A 16,043-nucleotide genomic window follows, 5' to 3' on the forward strand; every position below is an offset into this window, starting at 1 on the left:
TGGGTATATGCTGTGAACGTGACGCCTTGAGAAGGCTCTGTCTTAAGATGAAATGGCCAGTATTGCTATCAATTCACGTTAGGCGTTGTTTACTGTTTGATTCATCTGATACAAGCAGGACTAATCATAATTAATCTGTACATACAAACGCAGCTTATTAACTAAAAATTCTCAAAATACAGTTAAATACAGTAGGTACAAACTGATTTGAATCTCTTTTGATTCGAAACGAGTGCTGTTCCCTAAGTGGATGAGAATTTAACTATCAAAAGGCATGAATAAGCTATTGTATTTAATCCGAAGCTTATATTCTGTTATATAGACCCTTGGAGCAACACCGGCTTCCAACAAGCAGTGTTGCTCGAAGGATAGGCCTCAAAATTGCTAATACATATTTTTGGCAACCATATTCTGATATAAAAAGCGTGACGATTTTTCAAAAACTATGTTGTCAGAGCCCACTGCGCCTTAAAAAAATAGACCTTCGCTTGACTGCCATTGACCATTTCTTTTTTTTTATTACACTAATTAGTGAACTAATATAATTATTTTTATTCCAAAGAAAATTCTAGTATAATAACCATGTCTGGGAGCCCAATAGGGGATTTTTGTACTTACTCGAACGCGTCAGATTAAGATATGAGTGATATTTTGCTACACCGTGCATTCTATCTTTTAACCGTCTATGTTGAGCCTTTGGTTGGTGGTGGAGTTTTTTAACCCTCTATCAATCCATCGAAATTGAAAAAAAATCTGTAGACGCTTTCCTGCTCGCTGTAAAAGAAAACTTTATACAACCTTTTTTTTTTCCTTTCATCTAATCTTTCGATTCCAATAGGTCAATATGGCAATATGTCCCTACGACGCTCATGTACCTAACTATACATTTAACATCGCCAACTCCCCAGATATAAGTTAACCAAGTCATTTTATCTACTCCGAGATCACTGTGGAATGGGTCACCCAGGGCACGTGCCGGGACACAAAAGCTACGGGGCAGCTGGCGTGGGCGACTGCAACACAAACTATTCCATTACAATTGAATCATTCAATACTGAACCATATTGCTACGGTAAATAAAGCGATAACAATTACATTCTGGAGATCATAGATATACCGTAATGTTATTGCTGTAGACTGCGTTAGAAATACGCAGTAAACAACAGTTGTTATGGTTGATACATATATTCAACTTTGATCTAAAATAGTTTATTATTTTGTGTGCAATCGGTCCAAATAGATAGATTGGTCTCTTTTTATTTATTTGATAATATACATATAGCAAATTTGACCAACGCTCAAATGCTCCTTAGATATGTATTTATAAATTCATGTGGTGTGGACAGTCCACTAGAATTGAGAACGCCCATAAGCTGCGGTGTCTGCTTAACCTCACGCGGTCCGCGCGCTTGCTCCACCCTACGTGGCGTGGTATACGTATAGTTAGATTATCTTTCTTAATTGTTTTTGTAGTCAATAATTTACTAGGACCCAAATAAGAATTGATAAATAAGATAAAAAAATTGGGGACAATCTTACACAGATCGACCAAGCCCCAAACTAAGCAAAGCTTGTACTATGGGTACTAGGCGACGATATACATATGTATATAGATAATTTCAAACTTATGCACAAATAAATACCCTTACCGGGATTCGAATCCAGGACCATTGGCTTCATAGGCAGAGTCACTACCCACTAGGCCAGAACGGTCGTCAAATTATATAAATCCCTTTAAGGATAAAGTACAGTGCTTTTCATGATAGTTTCAAACTACTTACTAATCTAAACCAATATTTTTTTTATAATCCCGAATATTGGTACCGTTGCAATTCGCGCCATTCCTGCAGTTGGAGTACTGCGCCGGCTCGTTTTTTCGGATTACCTTACCTCGATAATAGTGAAAGGTGACAGAGTAGACAGATGCACAGTTAAATACTCATAATAATTTAAACAGTGTATTTCAATCAACATGATTTAGAAAAATGATGTTTTCAGCAAAAATATATATTCGGTTTTCGATACTTATATGCTATAATTATAACAATTAATTATGAATTTGACGATTTATTGGATCCTTTACTACTTTGCAACTTACTTAAAACAGAAAATAAAAAAGCATGCATTCAGTCAAATTATTTCACGCAATAACAACATGTGTATAGTGTATTTGAATTCATATGCAATCTACTAACAATATTATTAATAATGCATCCATGCTCTTCGCTAATTGAGAACATTATCATCTTTTACTAGTAGGTACTATGAAATAATGGTTTAGCTTAGCGTGATCTAGTGTATAGTATATGTAATCTCATATACAGACTACTTAATGATGTCATTAATAATACATCCGTGTTCATCGCTAATTGAGAACATTATCATATTTTACTACTACTATTAAATAATAGTTTACACTAAATTGTAAATTTTTATTTAAAGAGTTTGAGTCCCAGATTACGTGTTAGGTTAGGTGGGGGTAAGCTTAAATTATAATAAAACAGTTATATTTTTACTCATAAATTATTTTCTCACAAACATTCTCTCTCATTCTCGTTTAATGTTATTCAGTTAGTATTGTATTATACCAATAATAAAACGGAAAGCTTTAATTTATGGATTTAATAATATGGATTTGTTTAACGTGTTGCAAAATATGGGCTTTATTCATATTTTATTTATTGGTGTAATTTGGGACATTTTTTTGGTACGTAAATTAATTAATTATTGTTTTTTATCTACACAAAAGATGGAATTTGTAATTTTTTATATTGTTTAGCATAAAAGTATCTAAAGCCGTCATAAGTGTACGAAAAAAGGATAAAGAAATAAAATATCGATATTGATGACTTTTTGACTAGGCTATTCATCATTTTGTACTCTATAAAAGTAGTTAGTAGTAGGTTAGAAGATGAGGTATCTCATAGTTTCCTAGGAATGGGGTACCTAAATTTGGGTCCCATACAAAAAATCTGATTTTATTTTTATTTGCCTTAAATATTCCTTACTAAAAAAACACATTTAATGTGTTATTTCTTATTATATCGGATCATTTTCTATTGAACAGTATTTTTTTTAATACGATTTTCACTAAAAAGTAGGAATGTCCGCTTTTTTTCGTTACGCCCCATAGTGCATCATAGGAATTTACATCGAACATTATAATTATACCTATCCTGTATCTACAACACTTCTTCTTAGTCGGCAAACTCTTATAAGAGTAGTCATGGTCACCCGATGCGTCTCACAAGGTACCTATGTATATATATCCTATTTATTTTAATTGACATTTACTTTTTTTTATAGAGGGCTAAATTTATTTTAAAATAAATTTATCATAATCAAGTTTCTTTTCTGTAAAATAGCATTTAAATCCCGCGCATAGCTCCAGTAACAAGTAACAACCCCTGCGCTGGCGCATTCGTTGTTCAAAATGCCATTGAAGCACGCGAACGGTTTTAGCTCTTCGTATGTGTGTAATAAGCTGTACATACACGCTTTATTATGTGCATGTGTGCATTATAACACTCACACATTGACTGCTGGGTGGGACACCCCTCGAAATTATTGTCCTCGGTGCTACTCGCGTTTTGGGTAGCGTTACCGTTCAACAATTTGTGATACTATGTTGTGCCTACTGACGACGTCAAATAAATTAATATTTATTTTTATTGGGTTGTATCTATTATATCCTCGAAATGTTTAAAAGAAAAGCTCCGACCAATAAGTTAAATTAATTACACATCTTGAAGTAACGGTCAATAATATAATATGAATATGTAATATAATTTGAAGTGTCTTTAGTTAATTTAATATCGAAGGAATACCTGCATTCTGCATCACGTAATAGGAAAAAATAGATACAACACGACTTCATGAACCCATCGAACACATGGATCAACATGAACACATCTGCATAAAAAATCATACCGAGCAAATATGTAAAAATAATATTTTAAACGGTAACGCTACCCCATTCCGCCCTTTGAAAAGGCATGTGTGCAACTAGTAAACGTAAGTACCCCTGTTGATCCCCCCGCCGGCCCAGGTGCGCCCGCGCGGCACGCGCCATTCCCGCCGCGGCCGGCGCCCTGACGCCATCTAAACCAACTGCCTGCTTACCCTTACCCGCAACCATTCCGAAGGACACTCGGAATGTGACTCACCCATCATGAGTTCAATCGGTGTCGTAGTCTTCCGCAACTCGCCACTCGGCAAAGCCCAAGTTCTCCAGGAGTCCGCCAGCAACGCCGTTAATATAAACAATAACACCAACCAAGGAGTCAGAAGAGAAATCATTATAGTGAGAAAGAAACAGAAGATCCAATCTCCACCGACGGTGTCAGTGACTTCTTTAGTGCGTGCTTCTGATCCTTCCGTTGCAAGTGTACCGGCGAAAAGACCGCGAGTTCGAGAAAATGTTCCTGAAGATATAGCTCGGTCGCCGACACCGCTTGCGGTGGCACGGCGTAACGCCCGGGAACGGAACAGAGTGAGGCAAGTCAACGATGGCTTCGCTGCTCTGCGTAGACACATACCCGAGGAAGTGGCCGCGGAGTTTGAAAACGCCAACTCAAACAGAGGACCGAACAAGAAGCTGAGTAAAGTAGAAACATTACGTATGGCTGTAGAATATATAAGAAACTTAGAGAGTCTCCTTAATATAGGCCACGCTGACAAAGAAAATGCATCATGTATGTCCATGGAATCTTTTCCCTCGCCGGCGTCTTCATCGCCACGTGACAACAGTCAAGAAAGAAGTTATTACGCCCTGAATTCCCCAGTTCTTGATGATGATGGTCTTGAGGATGATGAATTAGACGGAACTCTGCAGCTACCCCAGCACCAGTATATAGAATTACCAGCCACCGAAAACTTTCAGTTAGTTTCTACTCCGCATTTGTATGAAGAAGAGGATGGTGTCGGACAACCTTTGACCCCATCATCTGATTTAATAGCTCAAGAAGATGTCAATCCACATCTACTTGATGGACACTTTCCATTTCCAAACTCGGCTGAGCAATTCACAGTGATTCCGGAACAAAATTATTGTAGCGACCCCAATGTGCCATTGAACGATAGTGATTTCGAGGTAAAATATGCGCAGTCTGTCCAACATCATATGCATAGACGTTTGAGTGACGAAACAGACCTCCCTCTTGAAGCAATTAATCCCGATCTAATTATGGCACATGAGCAGTATAAGTTCAAGGAAGAGTCGTTCTTGGAAAACACTCCATACAGTGATGTAGAGCTGAAAAAAGAACTTCCTGACATTCACGTGACGCCTGAAGACAGGGAGCAATTTGAGGAGACCTTGAAATGGTGGCAGGAAAAAACAAGACAAGCACGGCCAAATAATAAGAATTGACTAGCAAAGTAGTGTAGCTCAGTGCATTGATAGTAGATTAATAGATATTTATATTGTGATGTAGGTATGTATATGAAGTAATGGATAACATACAGCTGTCGGTGCCAAAGTCGCTGCCGGCGCAAGGTGCGCGGTAACGGTCAGTTAGTTTAATGAAGCCAGCACACGTCTGCGTTTCTTTATCTTTATGTTAGTCTTAATAGCCAAGAAAAAACATTTGCTCAAGTTAGTTAAACAAAGAGTTGACAAGTGTTGAATCGATAACCAACTTTCATGTCCAATTAGTATAAATATTAAACTAATAAGTGTATACTTTTACCTGTAATATTGATAGGAATACCTAAATTTTTATCTCCTATTCTCCTTTCAAACTCACTGAAGGTACTATAAATCTATGGTCTTGGGTAATTATTAATACATTACAATTACAATATTACTTTGACTTAGCGTTATGCGTCTTTTTGTTGACTCCTTTCGATAAATGGATACTTTAATGATATAAAACATTCTACTTCTTAACATCTGTTTGATAAAATCATTAGTAAAATGTACACCAATCGAATATATGCTCGTTTTTCGTAACGCGTTTTGTATCTCATTATATTCACTTAGTTTTACTGAGTAATTTTGTAAATCTTTCCTTATTTTACAGTATATTTCAAAGAATTACATAAATAACTAAATTCTAACGATTCTAACTGATAACGATAAGTACTTATATATTACACATGCAATCAATTTATTGTCATTTAACGAAACTATTTCAAGATCGCCGTTTCAAATGATAAAAACCTATTCCTTATATATGTTTTAGTTTAACCTTTGATTTTATCTGTAAATATTGTATACAAGGGCACCTAATCACAATACAAATTGTTATAATACTTATTTTAGTGCCTTCGAGATAATAATGTGATGTTAGTCGTAAGTAACTAAACAATAAAATCTTTTTAATCTTTACCTAATTATTATTTTAATGCTCGATTAGTTAACTATTTTAATATGTCGTTAGTGTATTTAGCCCATTCACCCCTTTACTGGCAGCATCCCTTATGCTAATTCAGCCATTTTTTTGACATCAAATGACCCACTTTGCCGCTTTGGCGTTGGATGAATGCCGCAAGGGCTGGTAGTATATAAGTTTAACTTACAGATACAATTATTATATTTAAACTTATACTTTTTCTTTTTATTTATTTTTTATTTACTTTTTTTAAATTTTTCCGGGTTCGAATCCCGTTAAGGGCACTTATCCGTGTAATGAGCACAGATATTTGTTCCTGAGTCATGAATGTTTTCTATGTATTTAAGTATTTGTATATTATAATATCGTTGTCTGAGTACCTACAACACAAGCCTTCTTGGCTTACTGTGGGACTTAGTCAATTTGTGTAAGAATGTTCCTATAATATTTTTTTTTTATTTAATCTTATATATTTAATATTAATGATACTTTGATTCATAGCCGGTATCATTAATTTTGTACATACAAATACATCCATACATTAAATATTATGCCTAGTTCATATTTTAGTCGAAATATACTTATTCTTTACTAGGATCTTCATTACAATTTGAAACTCATTGTTTTAAGTGACAAGCCCTTTTTAGGGTTCCGTACCCAAAGGGTAAAATGGGACTCCATTACTAAGACTCCGGTGTCCGTCCGTCCGTCCGTCCGTCCGTCTGTCACCAGGCTGTATTTCATGAACCGTGATAGCTAGACAGTTGAAATTTTCACAGATGATGTATTTCTGTTGCCGCTATAACAATAAATACTAAAAAGTACGGAACCCTCGGTGGGCGAGTCCGACTCGCACTTGTCCGGTGGTTACTTATCACAAGCTTTTATTTAACTTCCCCTGTTAGTATGTTGTGTGTTAATTAGTGTGGGTCAAATCTTGGAAGTTAAATTTCACCCACATCCCGATTTCCGATTGAGCTGAAATGTTGTTTACATGTGTAAGTGGGATCACAATGCATAATAATGCATTCATGGAGACAGATGGATGATGGAGACAGAAGGTGGCCAACTCTGTGATAATACAACGCAAACTGTGTTTGTTCGAATTGTCTCGATGAGTATTAGTTGCCTGTGGAAAGAAAAGTACAGTTAGCGATATAAGCTTGTATCAAAAATGAAATTTTTGCCAAAAAATATTTTATTACTGATATTATTACATGACACTCAGGCAGCCTCGAGACTTAACGAATGTTTTATCTTAACTTAAACTTTGGTTAGTAGACTTGAGCTCCGGTTAAGTTCGTGTTTGTTCGGGCCGAGGACCGTTAACGGTAAGCCGATAGCGCCATTGTGATTGTAATGCGCCGCCGTTACCCCAAAAAAACTTCGTGTGAGATTCGAATTCGGGATGCACGTAGGGTTACTTGCCTAATGAAGAACGGTTACCCGACTATATATTTAACTGCTCCTAGTTCAGGTAAATTTGAAAATTATAAACTAACAGTACTTAGATATTTATAAACGCACATTTAATTTATTTATTTATCTGGAATCTGAGATCAATGATGTTTTAATTTGTTTTTTAAGTTAGTGGCATACAATTATAACATTTATAATTTTATAAATTTTAAAGATTTATTTAGGTATTATTATTATTATTATTGTAGTTTGTGGGCCTTTGAATGCCACGTCGACCAGGCATTGGTCTATTGTGACAGCCCTTTAAAGTTCATTACTGATGCCCGTTGAATCCAGGAAATTCCAGATTCTTTGGGCCGTAATGTTCTGTACCTCATAGGGTTGCAATACGTGCCGCCCTAGGTGGGTACTTCTTTTTGACATTAGTGGTCCACAGGAGCAGAGAATGTGCATTGCAGTCTCCTCTGACTCATGGCAGAACCTGCATGTCGCGTCTTGTTTCTTTCCGATTTGAAACATGTGTTTGTTCAATTTACAGTGTCCAGTCAAAATTCTGGTCACCGCGCAGGCTTTGTATTTTTTGAGCCCTAGAAGCTCCCTAGCAGTTTTGCTGTTGAACCCTTTGATTAGAGCTATCGAGTGTTCTTGTCCTTTTACGAACTTCCACCAATCGTTTGCCCTTATTTTTTCTAAATTGCTGAGCAGTGAATATGCATCCCGTTTTGTGATTCCACAGAACGGTTCTGGGCCGACCAGGGGTGTGTCTGCGCCCTTTCTAGCAAGTTCGTCCGCTTCTTCGTTTCCGTTAATGTCGGAGTGCCCTGGTACCCATCTAAGTGTGACTTTGTTGGAGTTTGCCAGTGCATTGAGGTTTGTTTTACAGTTCTGGACTAGTTTTGAGTTTGACTCAAGGGATTCTAGTGCCAGCAGAGCAGCCTGGCTGTCTGAGTTGATGTAGATATGTTGGTGTCGTAGGTTTTTATCCAGGTTAATCTCCGCACATTTGTTGATGGCGTAGACTTCAGCCTGGAAGATTGAGGCCTTGTGTGCCCATGCTGACGCTGGCTCTGAGCTTAGGTCTCTCACCATAGATCCCACATCCTACATCAATGCCTTTCTTGGAACCATCCGTGTACCAAATATGGCTTCCCTCTTCGACGTACATTTGGTTGTTGGTCCATTTGTCTCTAGGAGGTATTTCTACTGTGTACAGTTTAGTAAACTGACATTCAGTGTGCGTGTCATCGGTGGGCATGCTAAGGGTTCTATTTGCAAAAACCCAGGCCTTTAGTTTGGTTAATGCTTGAGAGCGCCATTTTGGCCTGTTTAGCGTGCATATTCTGTAGACGCACTGCTTAGCCTCCTTTTGCACCTGCAAGTGGAGTGGTATAATATCCAGCAGTGCGTCTAGGGCCGCCCCCGGTGTCGAGGAGAAGGCGCCTGTTGCTGTTAAACAAGCCGTGCGCTGCAGGCTGTTTAGAGTTTCTATTGCCGTCTTTTGGTTGGTTTTGTTATTTAGGTATTAACGATATGTCACTACACAATAAATGTTGGGAAAGTCAAGATGACATGTTAACGACAGTGTAATACGAGTAGTAATATAAGCAATTATCGCTTGGTGTAGATTTTTAACAGTTGAATTTATAATTATTATGCATCCACAGATAAATGGAATTTTACAAATAAGGAACCCTATACTTAACTAGGTACATTTAAAAATATAAATCACAAGCGGACTGGTTAAGAATTCGGGTTAAGTCTTATTTAATTTTATATAGTTATTGTGTATACGAGTATATGGATGAATCCCTTTTATTATCACACAGAAATTACCATACTTAATTTATTATGGCATTATATAATTTAGGCACTGTGATTGCCTTAGGAAGTTACGATAATTTTCAATAAACATTTCCAATTTTTTTAAACAAACATAACATTTTGCGCCATCAATCTTAAATGAAAAGTAAGTATCATATGTTCGTCGGCATAACGTCTTGTCAGATTGTAAAATAGCGGGACATAGAACGTTTATTTATAATAGAAACGCCAACAATTTCATAGTTTTCAAACAAGAACATAGCGGTTATTTCTTGCTTCGTTCCGCACGCTCCTTGTTTCCGGGCTAAAGAATGTTAATTTCTTCAAAATTTTTTCTATCGAAATATCGCCATATTTTACGGAGTAAACGCCCTACACGGTATTTTGGCTTCCATTTAAATATTTTCCGGTTCATTCGTCAGGGGCTGTTTTTGGTGATTATAGATTTTGATACACGTGAGCGCACGATTGGGATACAATTTCAACACAACATGCATTTAAGGCTCGGAGCTGTCCCCGATACCCGCGCTAGGCCGCAGTGGCGAAGACTGTAAATCTAATCGGAGGAATGGGTGCGTAATCAGTTAATAATCAATTATTTCAACTCATTTAAAAAATAAACAACATTAAACGTGTAATCCCTAGATCATGGTAGTTTTAGTATTATTATACCAAATACATTGTGTAAAATATTGATATAATTCTAGTTCATAAAGAGTCCGCAGCAAGGTCGGCCGAGTTTCACCTTTCCATACAAACGGAGTTTCGTACTCATTTTAAAACTATTATTATTATTTAGTTTTCGACAGGCAGCTGATGCTGGTACGTCTAAATCTTACGATTACGAGTTTATTTACTACGTTTGGATTGTAATGAAACTTTCCACATACAATGACATGAGGTATATCTATGCCTATAATTAGTTTTATAAAACAAACGAAATTGAGAAAGTTTTGTATGAAATCTTAAATACGCAGTATTTTAACTATGGCACCTGAAGCTACATAAACTAATAACAGCTATAGATATACCTTATCATATTGTAAGTACAAAGTTTCAGAGCAATCTAGTTAGTCGTTTTAAAATGAGCGAGTTACTACGTTTGTATGGAGAACCGAGCTAGCTGCGGACTCTTAATAGATTAGCTTTTGGAATGATGACGATGATTGATAAACACTATCCATATGTCCTTCCCGGGCCTCAAATCTGTATAACAAATTTTATCTTAATCGGTTCAGCGGTTTAAACGTGTAGAGGTAACAGACATATAGACAGACAGGTTTTATTTGAGCTTTTATTAATAATGTAGCAGTGATATTACATATACTAGATCTTCCAGCGAACTTTCTATTAATTACTATTAATCAATCATGTTTCTGAAACTAATGAGCCGTTCAATTAATTTTGAATCTGTAGGGACATGGTATATGGTTCATATTTTTTTAAGGTACGTAGTATTAAAATACCTAAGTATTTACTTATACTTTTATCCGTACTCCAAAAATGATGTTCAGTTTTTTTGTTGCTAATGGATAGTAAGTACTGTAAGTAGTACGAGTAAATCATAGGCCTCACATAAACACACAGCGTCACTCAGTAGCAAGTGGTTATTATCCTTCGAAATTACAACAAGTGTCCTCTCCAGTATTATCTTTAAGGATTAGGCATACTGCTTTTACTATCGCCCGTCGATAATTTGGTACACTTTGGTACAGCACTTTTCCCTGAACTTGTATCTACTCGCGTACCCAACATGCCAATCGTTAACGCTCCCTAGCGAACAAAACACAACTGTCACTGTCGCACTAATATGGAAGACTGATAGAGAAAGATGATTACGATACGCTACGGCGCGTTAACGATTGGCACGTTGGCTACGCGGGCTGATGTCAGTTGAAAAAAGATTTCTATGATATTATTTTGCAATATAAATCAATTTAATTCTTACCCAGAGCTTTTATCGTTGATGGAACAATATTTTATTTCCAAATTACAATTTGATGTCAACTGCTGCCTTTGATATTGTCTATGAGTAGATATGTTAGTTATTTATTTAATTATACTAAGAAATCAGTATGTATATGTGCCAAGCTTTATAGCTTTCTAAAACAAGTGAGAATAGTAAAATAAATAAATATTATAGGACATTAAGTCCTAGAGTAAGCTCAACATGGCTTGTGTTGTAGATACTTAGATAACGATATATATATAAATGCTTAAATACATAGGAAACACCCATGACTCAGGAAGAAATATCTGAGCTGATCACGCGAATAAATGCCCTTACCAGGATTTGAACCCGGGACCATCGGAATAACGTTGCCTTTTTGTACCTTGTTGATTATAGAACCCTTTAAAGGTTAATTTAATTAAGTACTTATCAATACACTTGAATTGATGAAGATGTCAGAGATGTTGTAATTTATTTTAATTTCAATATAAAATTAAATGTATGAGATGCGTGGGAAAATACATTAGCATGACAAAGATTCCCAATACTACGAGGAAGAGCTCCTGATCGGACCGAAAAGTCCGTTACGGCACGATACGGCTTTTGTTGACTTGTGTGCGGCGGTTAAGTGCCCTTGATACTTGCTGGCAGCAAGTTGCTGCGATTTTTTTGTTAGTTTGTATTGATACTGACATCTTCATTAAAATATTTATTCCATATTTCAGTCGTATGATGGTCACCACTTTTCAATCAATTACCGAGAATCTTCATCCAGAGTTCCCACTTGTAACTGTCACTAGGTGAATCACCAAGATGACGTATATGGTAATTGATCGAAATATGTCGATAAAAAATTCAACCAAAGTCACGTGAGTGAACCGTTTTGAATATTTTATATATTTGAGTTTTATGGAACTCTTAAAGTTAAATAATTTTAGTTCTTCATAAAAAACAATCATCATCACAACACAACCATCGGTTTTTATTACATATAAACCATAGGAACATGGTAACAAGTTAATACATAAAATAACATGGAAACAAATTTCTAATATGATATCTCTTTCAGTATATATATAATGGGAATGTTTCCAGTATTTCAATAAATTAATTCAAACCATGCCTGAAATAAAGCACCTAATAATTATTAGAAAAAAACATAGCTAGCATGTTTATTTTGAGACAATTTCAATTTAATAAATCGGATAGATATAAAAAGGTAGGTGATTTGTCCAAGACATCACTGTAGCAGTTTTCATATAAATTTCATATTGGCAAATCGTTTTGACAGTTCTAACAGAGAAACTCATTTGAATAGTAGAGAATACCATATCACATAAAGTTTAAATAAAAATATCCAAATCATGTTAATTTTTTTATATTTAATCATTGAAATATTACACTATATGAGTAAATAATACATAATGGATTTATACAGAACTAAAGCTTAAAACTATAATTAATTAACTAAAAAAAATCATATTATTATTATAGATATAAATCATGTTAATTAGAAACCAAATAAGTCGTTTTTAAGAACGTTTACACGGTTTCATTTATTATGAGTAAACAAGTATCAAGAAATTGTATTCCACCAACAAAAGCAAGGTAAAGTCAAAGAAGCTACCCTATTGTTGTACAATATTTATTCTTGCGTGGATCTCGTCGGTCTTTCAGCGAGGTCGCTCCTTTGTCCAGGGTTCATGGGAACGGGCAAAAAACCGCGTTGCCTTTAGGGAACAGCGAACAAAACTGAATAAGCAGTTTTTCAACGTATCACTCGCATAAAACGTACGACCCACGTGTTCGAAGATTAAAATTTTTGTTTATAATCTCCACGTCTCATGCAAAGCCTTTCGCTGTTGGTTTAGGGTCCTGAGATTTGATGACAACAAATAAATGTAACAAATATCTAGGACTAAAATTATCAAGAAATTTCAACAAAGTGTCGAAAACTTATATATATTGAATATGTATATATGTAGGTATATTTAAAATATATATTTGTGTAAGTATAGTATCATAGTAGTCTCGACTTGTGTCTATTTCCATATCAACTCTTTTCAATCCTGCACCAAACTATTTCTGTTTAGCCCAATGGTTGACTGGTAGAGAATGCCTCAAGGCGTTAAGTCCGCCATTTGTACTCTTTTTGTAAATTTGTGCAATAAAGTTTAAACAAACAAACAAAACTTGTAAGTACAGTCAGCATCAAAAGTAGTGGATGAAACAACGCGCCAAAAGTATCTGATATTCCGGATAACTTTTCCAAATATAGATAAATTTCTAAAATTCGTGCTCAAAAGTATATCTTTTACAGTCTTAGTTGTTCTATATTAAAGACATCACTGTATGTCAAGCTGTTACAGAATGGTAGATACTTATGAAACGTTATTTGATCCGCTACTTTTGATGCTGACTGTACCTATAGGTGCCAGTAAAACATTACTTTCACCAAAATTAAAAATTAGCGCAATTGAATTTCAGTGTATTAAAGTAAACTAAACTACCTAACTAAACATCTATAATACCATCTGAAGTATTCCTTCATTAGAAATTTGAAAAGACGTATGAAAATAAAGTAATAAACGAAGTGGTCTTATCAACAAAGTTCATCTTTACACACAATTGTTGAGGGTCACTGGTATCATATTTGCTCTGGAATATTTGGTAAAGATAACCTTTGACTAACGAACATCTGCAAAACAACTGGAGAAGTGTTTTAGACTTCTCTACATCCGAGACAGATTGCTCGAGATAGTAGACAGTGAAATTGCACCGAATCTCGACAAAGTCTGTTCCCACCATACGGCATGCGAGCAAGCCATCTGGCCTCGCCAGATTCTCTACGCAACATACACATAAATCAAACACGGGCTAAATAACACAGTAAAAGTTGAAAAGTCACGGTGACATGTGTAGGCAATTTGAAATTAATTTAATTCCGAATCGAATTAACTAGTGCAGTAATGTCAGCATGCATGGTTACCTATTCACATGTGTAGCAGGACTTGTAGGCACATTGGACATGGGCTGATCAACATTGAATTACAAAATAGACTTATTAACACTATGCGGTTAAATAATTAAATTACAAATTAATTTTTAATGAATAACATAATTTATTAATTAACAATAAATGATGCAATTAATGTAATTATCTTTGTAGTTCAACCTAATAGGTGATTTTGTATTATTTGGCACACTGGGTTATCAATTGCGTTATCAATTACGCTGGAGGGTTCAATAAAATCAAAATTATGTAGCATGAAGCAACATTAGTTTATTTCTCAATCATGGCCGCTGATTTAATGATTATAAGAAATAATTTAATATGATTTGTGCCCGCTGAATCTTTCAAACGGGTCTCAATAATGGAACCTGGTCATTTTGCTTAGCCACTTTATATAGCTTATGTTTTCATTGCTTGTGTGTGTAATTTTGCATAGGCTATTTCGTAAAGCGGATGGTTGTACAGTCAGCATCAATAGTAGCGGATGAAACAACGCGCCAAAAGTGTCTGATATTCCGGAGAACTTTTCCAAATATAGATAAATCTCTCAAATTTACGTTCAAAAGTATATTATTTATAGTCTTAATTGTTCTACATATAGAACTATCACTTTTTGTTAAGCTGTTACAGAATGGTAGATACTTTTGAAACCTTGTTTGATCCGCTACTTTTGATGCTGACTGTACGTACTAAGTGAAAGTCACATGCGGAAACAACAAAGGTCTGAGTCTGTACCAGCTGACTGTACAGTCAAGCTTTAAAAATATCGATGCAACCAGTTTGGCATAAAAACGTGTACCTACACAAATTTAATGCCATAGCCCATAATAAGTATGTCTTTTCTATCGGGAATAGTTGCAATATTTTGATATGTGATACATTGACTGTAATTTAAAACGGTCAACTAACGCTGCTGTATAATTCCATAAAACGATAATGACTTTTATTTTTAATATAATAAGAATGAACACATTAAACACTAGGTAACATTATTTCTCATTTAAACTAATTAACGCTTTGTTTTACTAATGACAGATTTCGTATTTTTAGTACTTTAGGTAGTGACTCGTACAATGTACACACTAGAACTAGGTACTGATGAATAAGTGCCAACAATGAGGCATTATTGTTTTATTTACGGTAGGATATTAACGAACGTGAATGATAGACGGCGACTAGGTCAAATTTAAATAGGCTATTTAATTGGAATATTAGGGGCTTGTTTCACAATGTCCAATTAAGTCCTTAATAAGCTACTTGACACTCATCTGCCGAACCGTCATCGAAAGTTATCGTTGGCGTTTCACAATTTTCAAAAAGCTTAACTGATAAAGTGCAGGAAGATTTATCCGGCAGTTAATTTATGTATTTGTTGGAAACCTAACTAACAAAATAATAATTAATAGTATTGGAATACTTTTTTGGACATTGTGAAACAGGCCCTAAAAATTGTATTGGTAAATCTTAATCATTTATTTTAATTTTCCATAAGTTGGTCGTCATT

At 35.4% G+C, this 16,043-nt stretch overlaps 1 protein-coding gene across 1 annotated transcript; it reads left to right on the plus strand.

The window, feature by feature from the left end:
- The first annotated feature begins 2,595 nt into the window (after nt 1–2,595).
- On the plus strand, nt 2,596–5,689 carry LOC133516946 (achaete-scute complex protein T8-like). The gene has a single exon (XM_061850012.1). The coding sequence runs from the start codon at nt 4,172–4,174 to the stop codon at nt 5,369–5,371; it is 1,200 nt and encodes a 399-aa protein (XP_061705996.1). The 5' UTR covers nt 2,596–4,171; the 3' UTR covers nt 5,372–5,689.
- The last annotated feature ends 10,354 nt before the right edge of the window (nt 5,690–16,043 follow it).

This window comes from Cydia pomonella, chromosome 4, assembly GCF_033807575.1.
Source record: "Cydia pomonella isolate Wapato2018A chromosome 4, ilCydPomo1, whole genome shotgun sequence".
Classification (NCBI taxonomy): domain Eukaryota; kingdom Metazoa; phylum Arthropoda; class Insecta; order Lepidoptera; family Tortricidae; genus Cydia; species Cydia pomonella.

What these genes read in the sequence shown, in the direction of transcription:
- LOC133516946 (XM_061850012.1), top strand. Translation starts at nt 4,172, where the DNA reads ATGAGTTCAATCGGTGTCGTAGTCTTCCGCAACTCGCCACTCGGCAAA.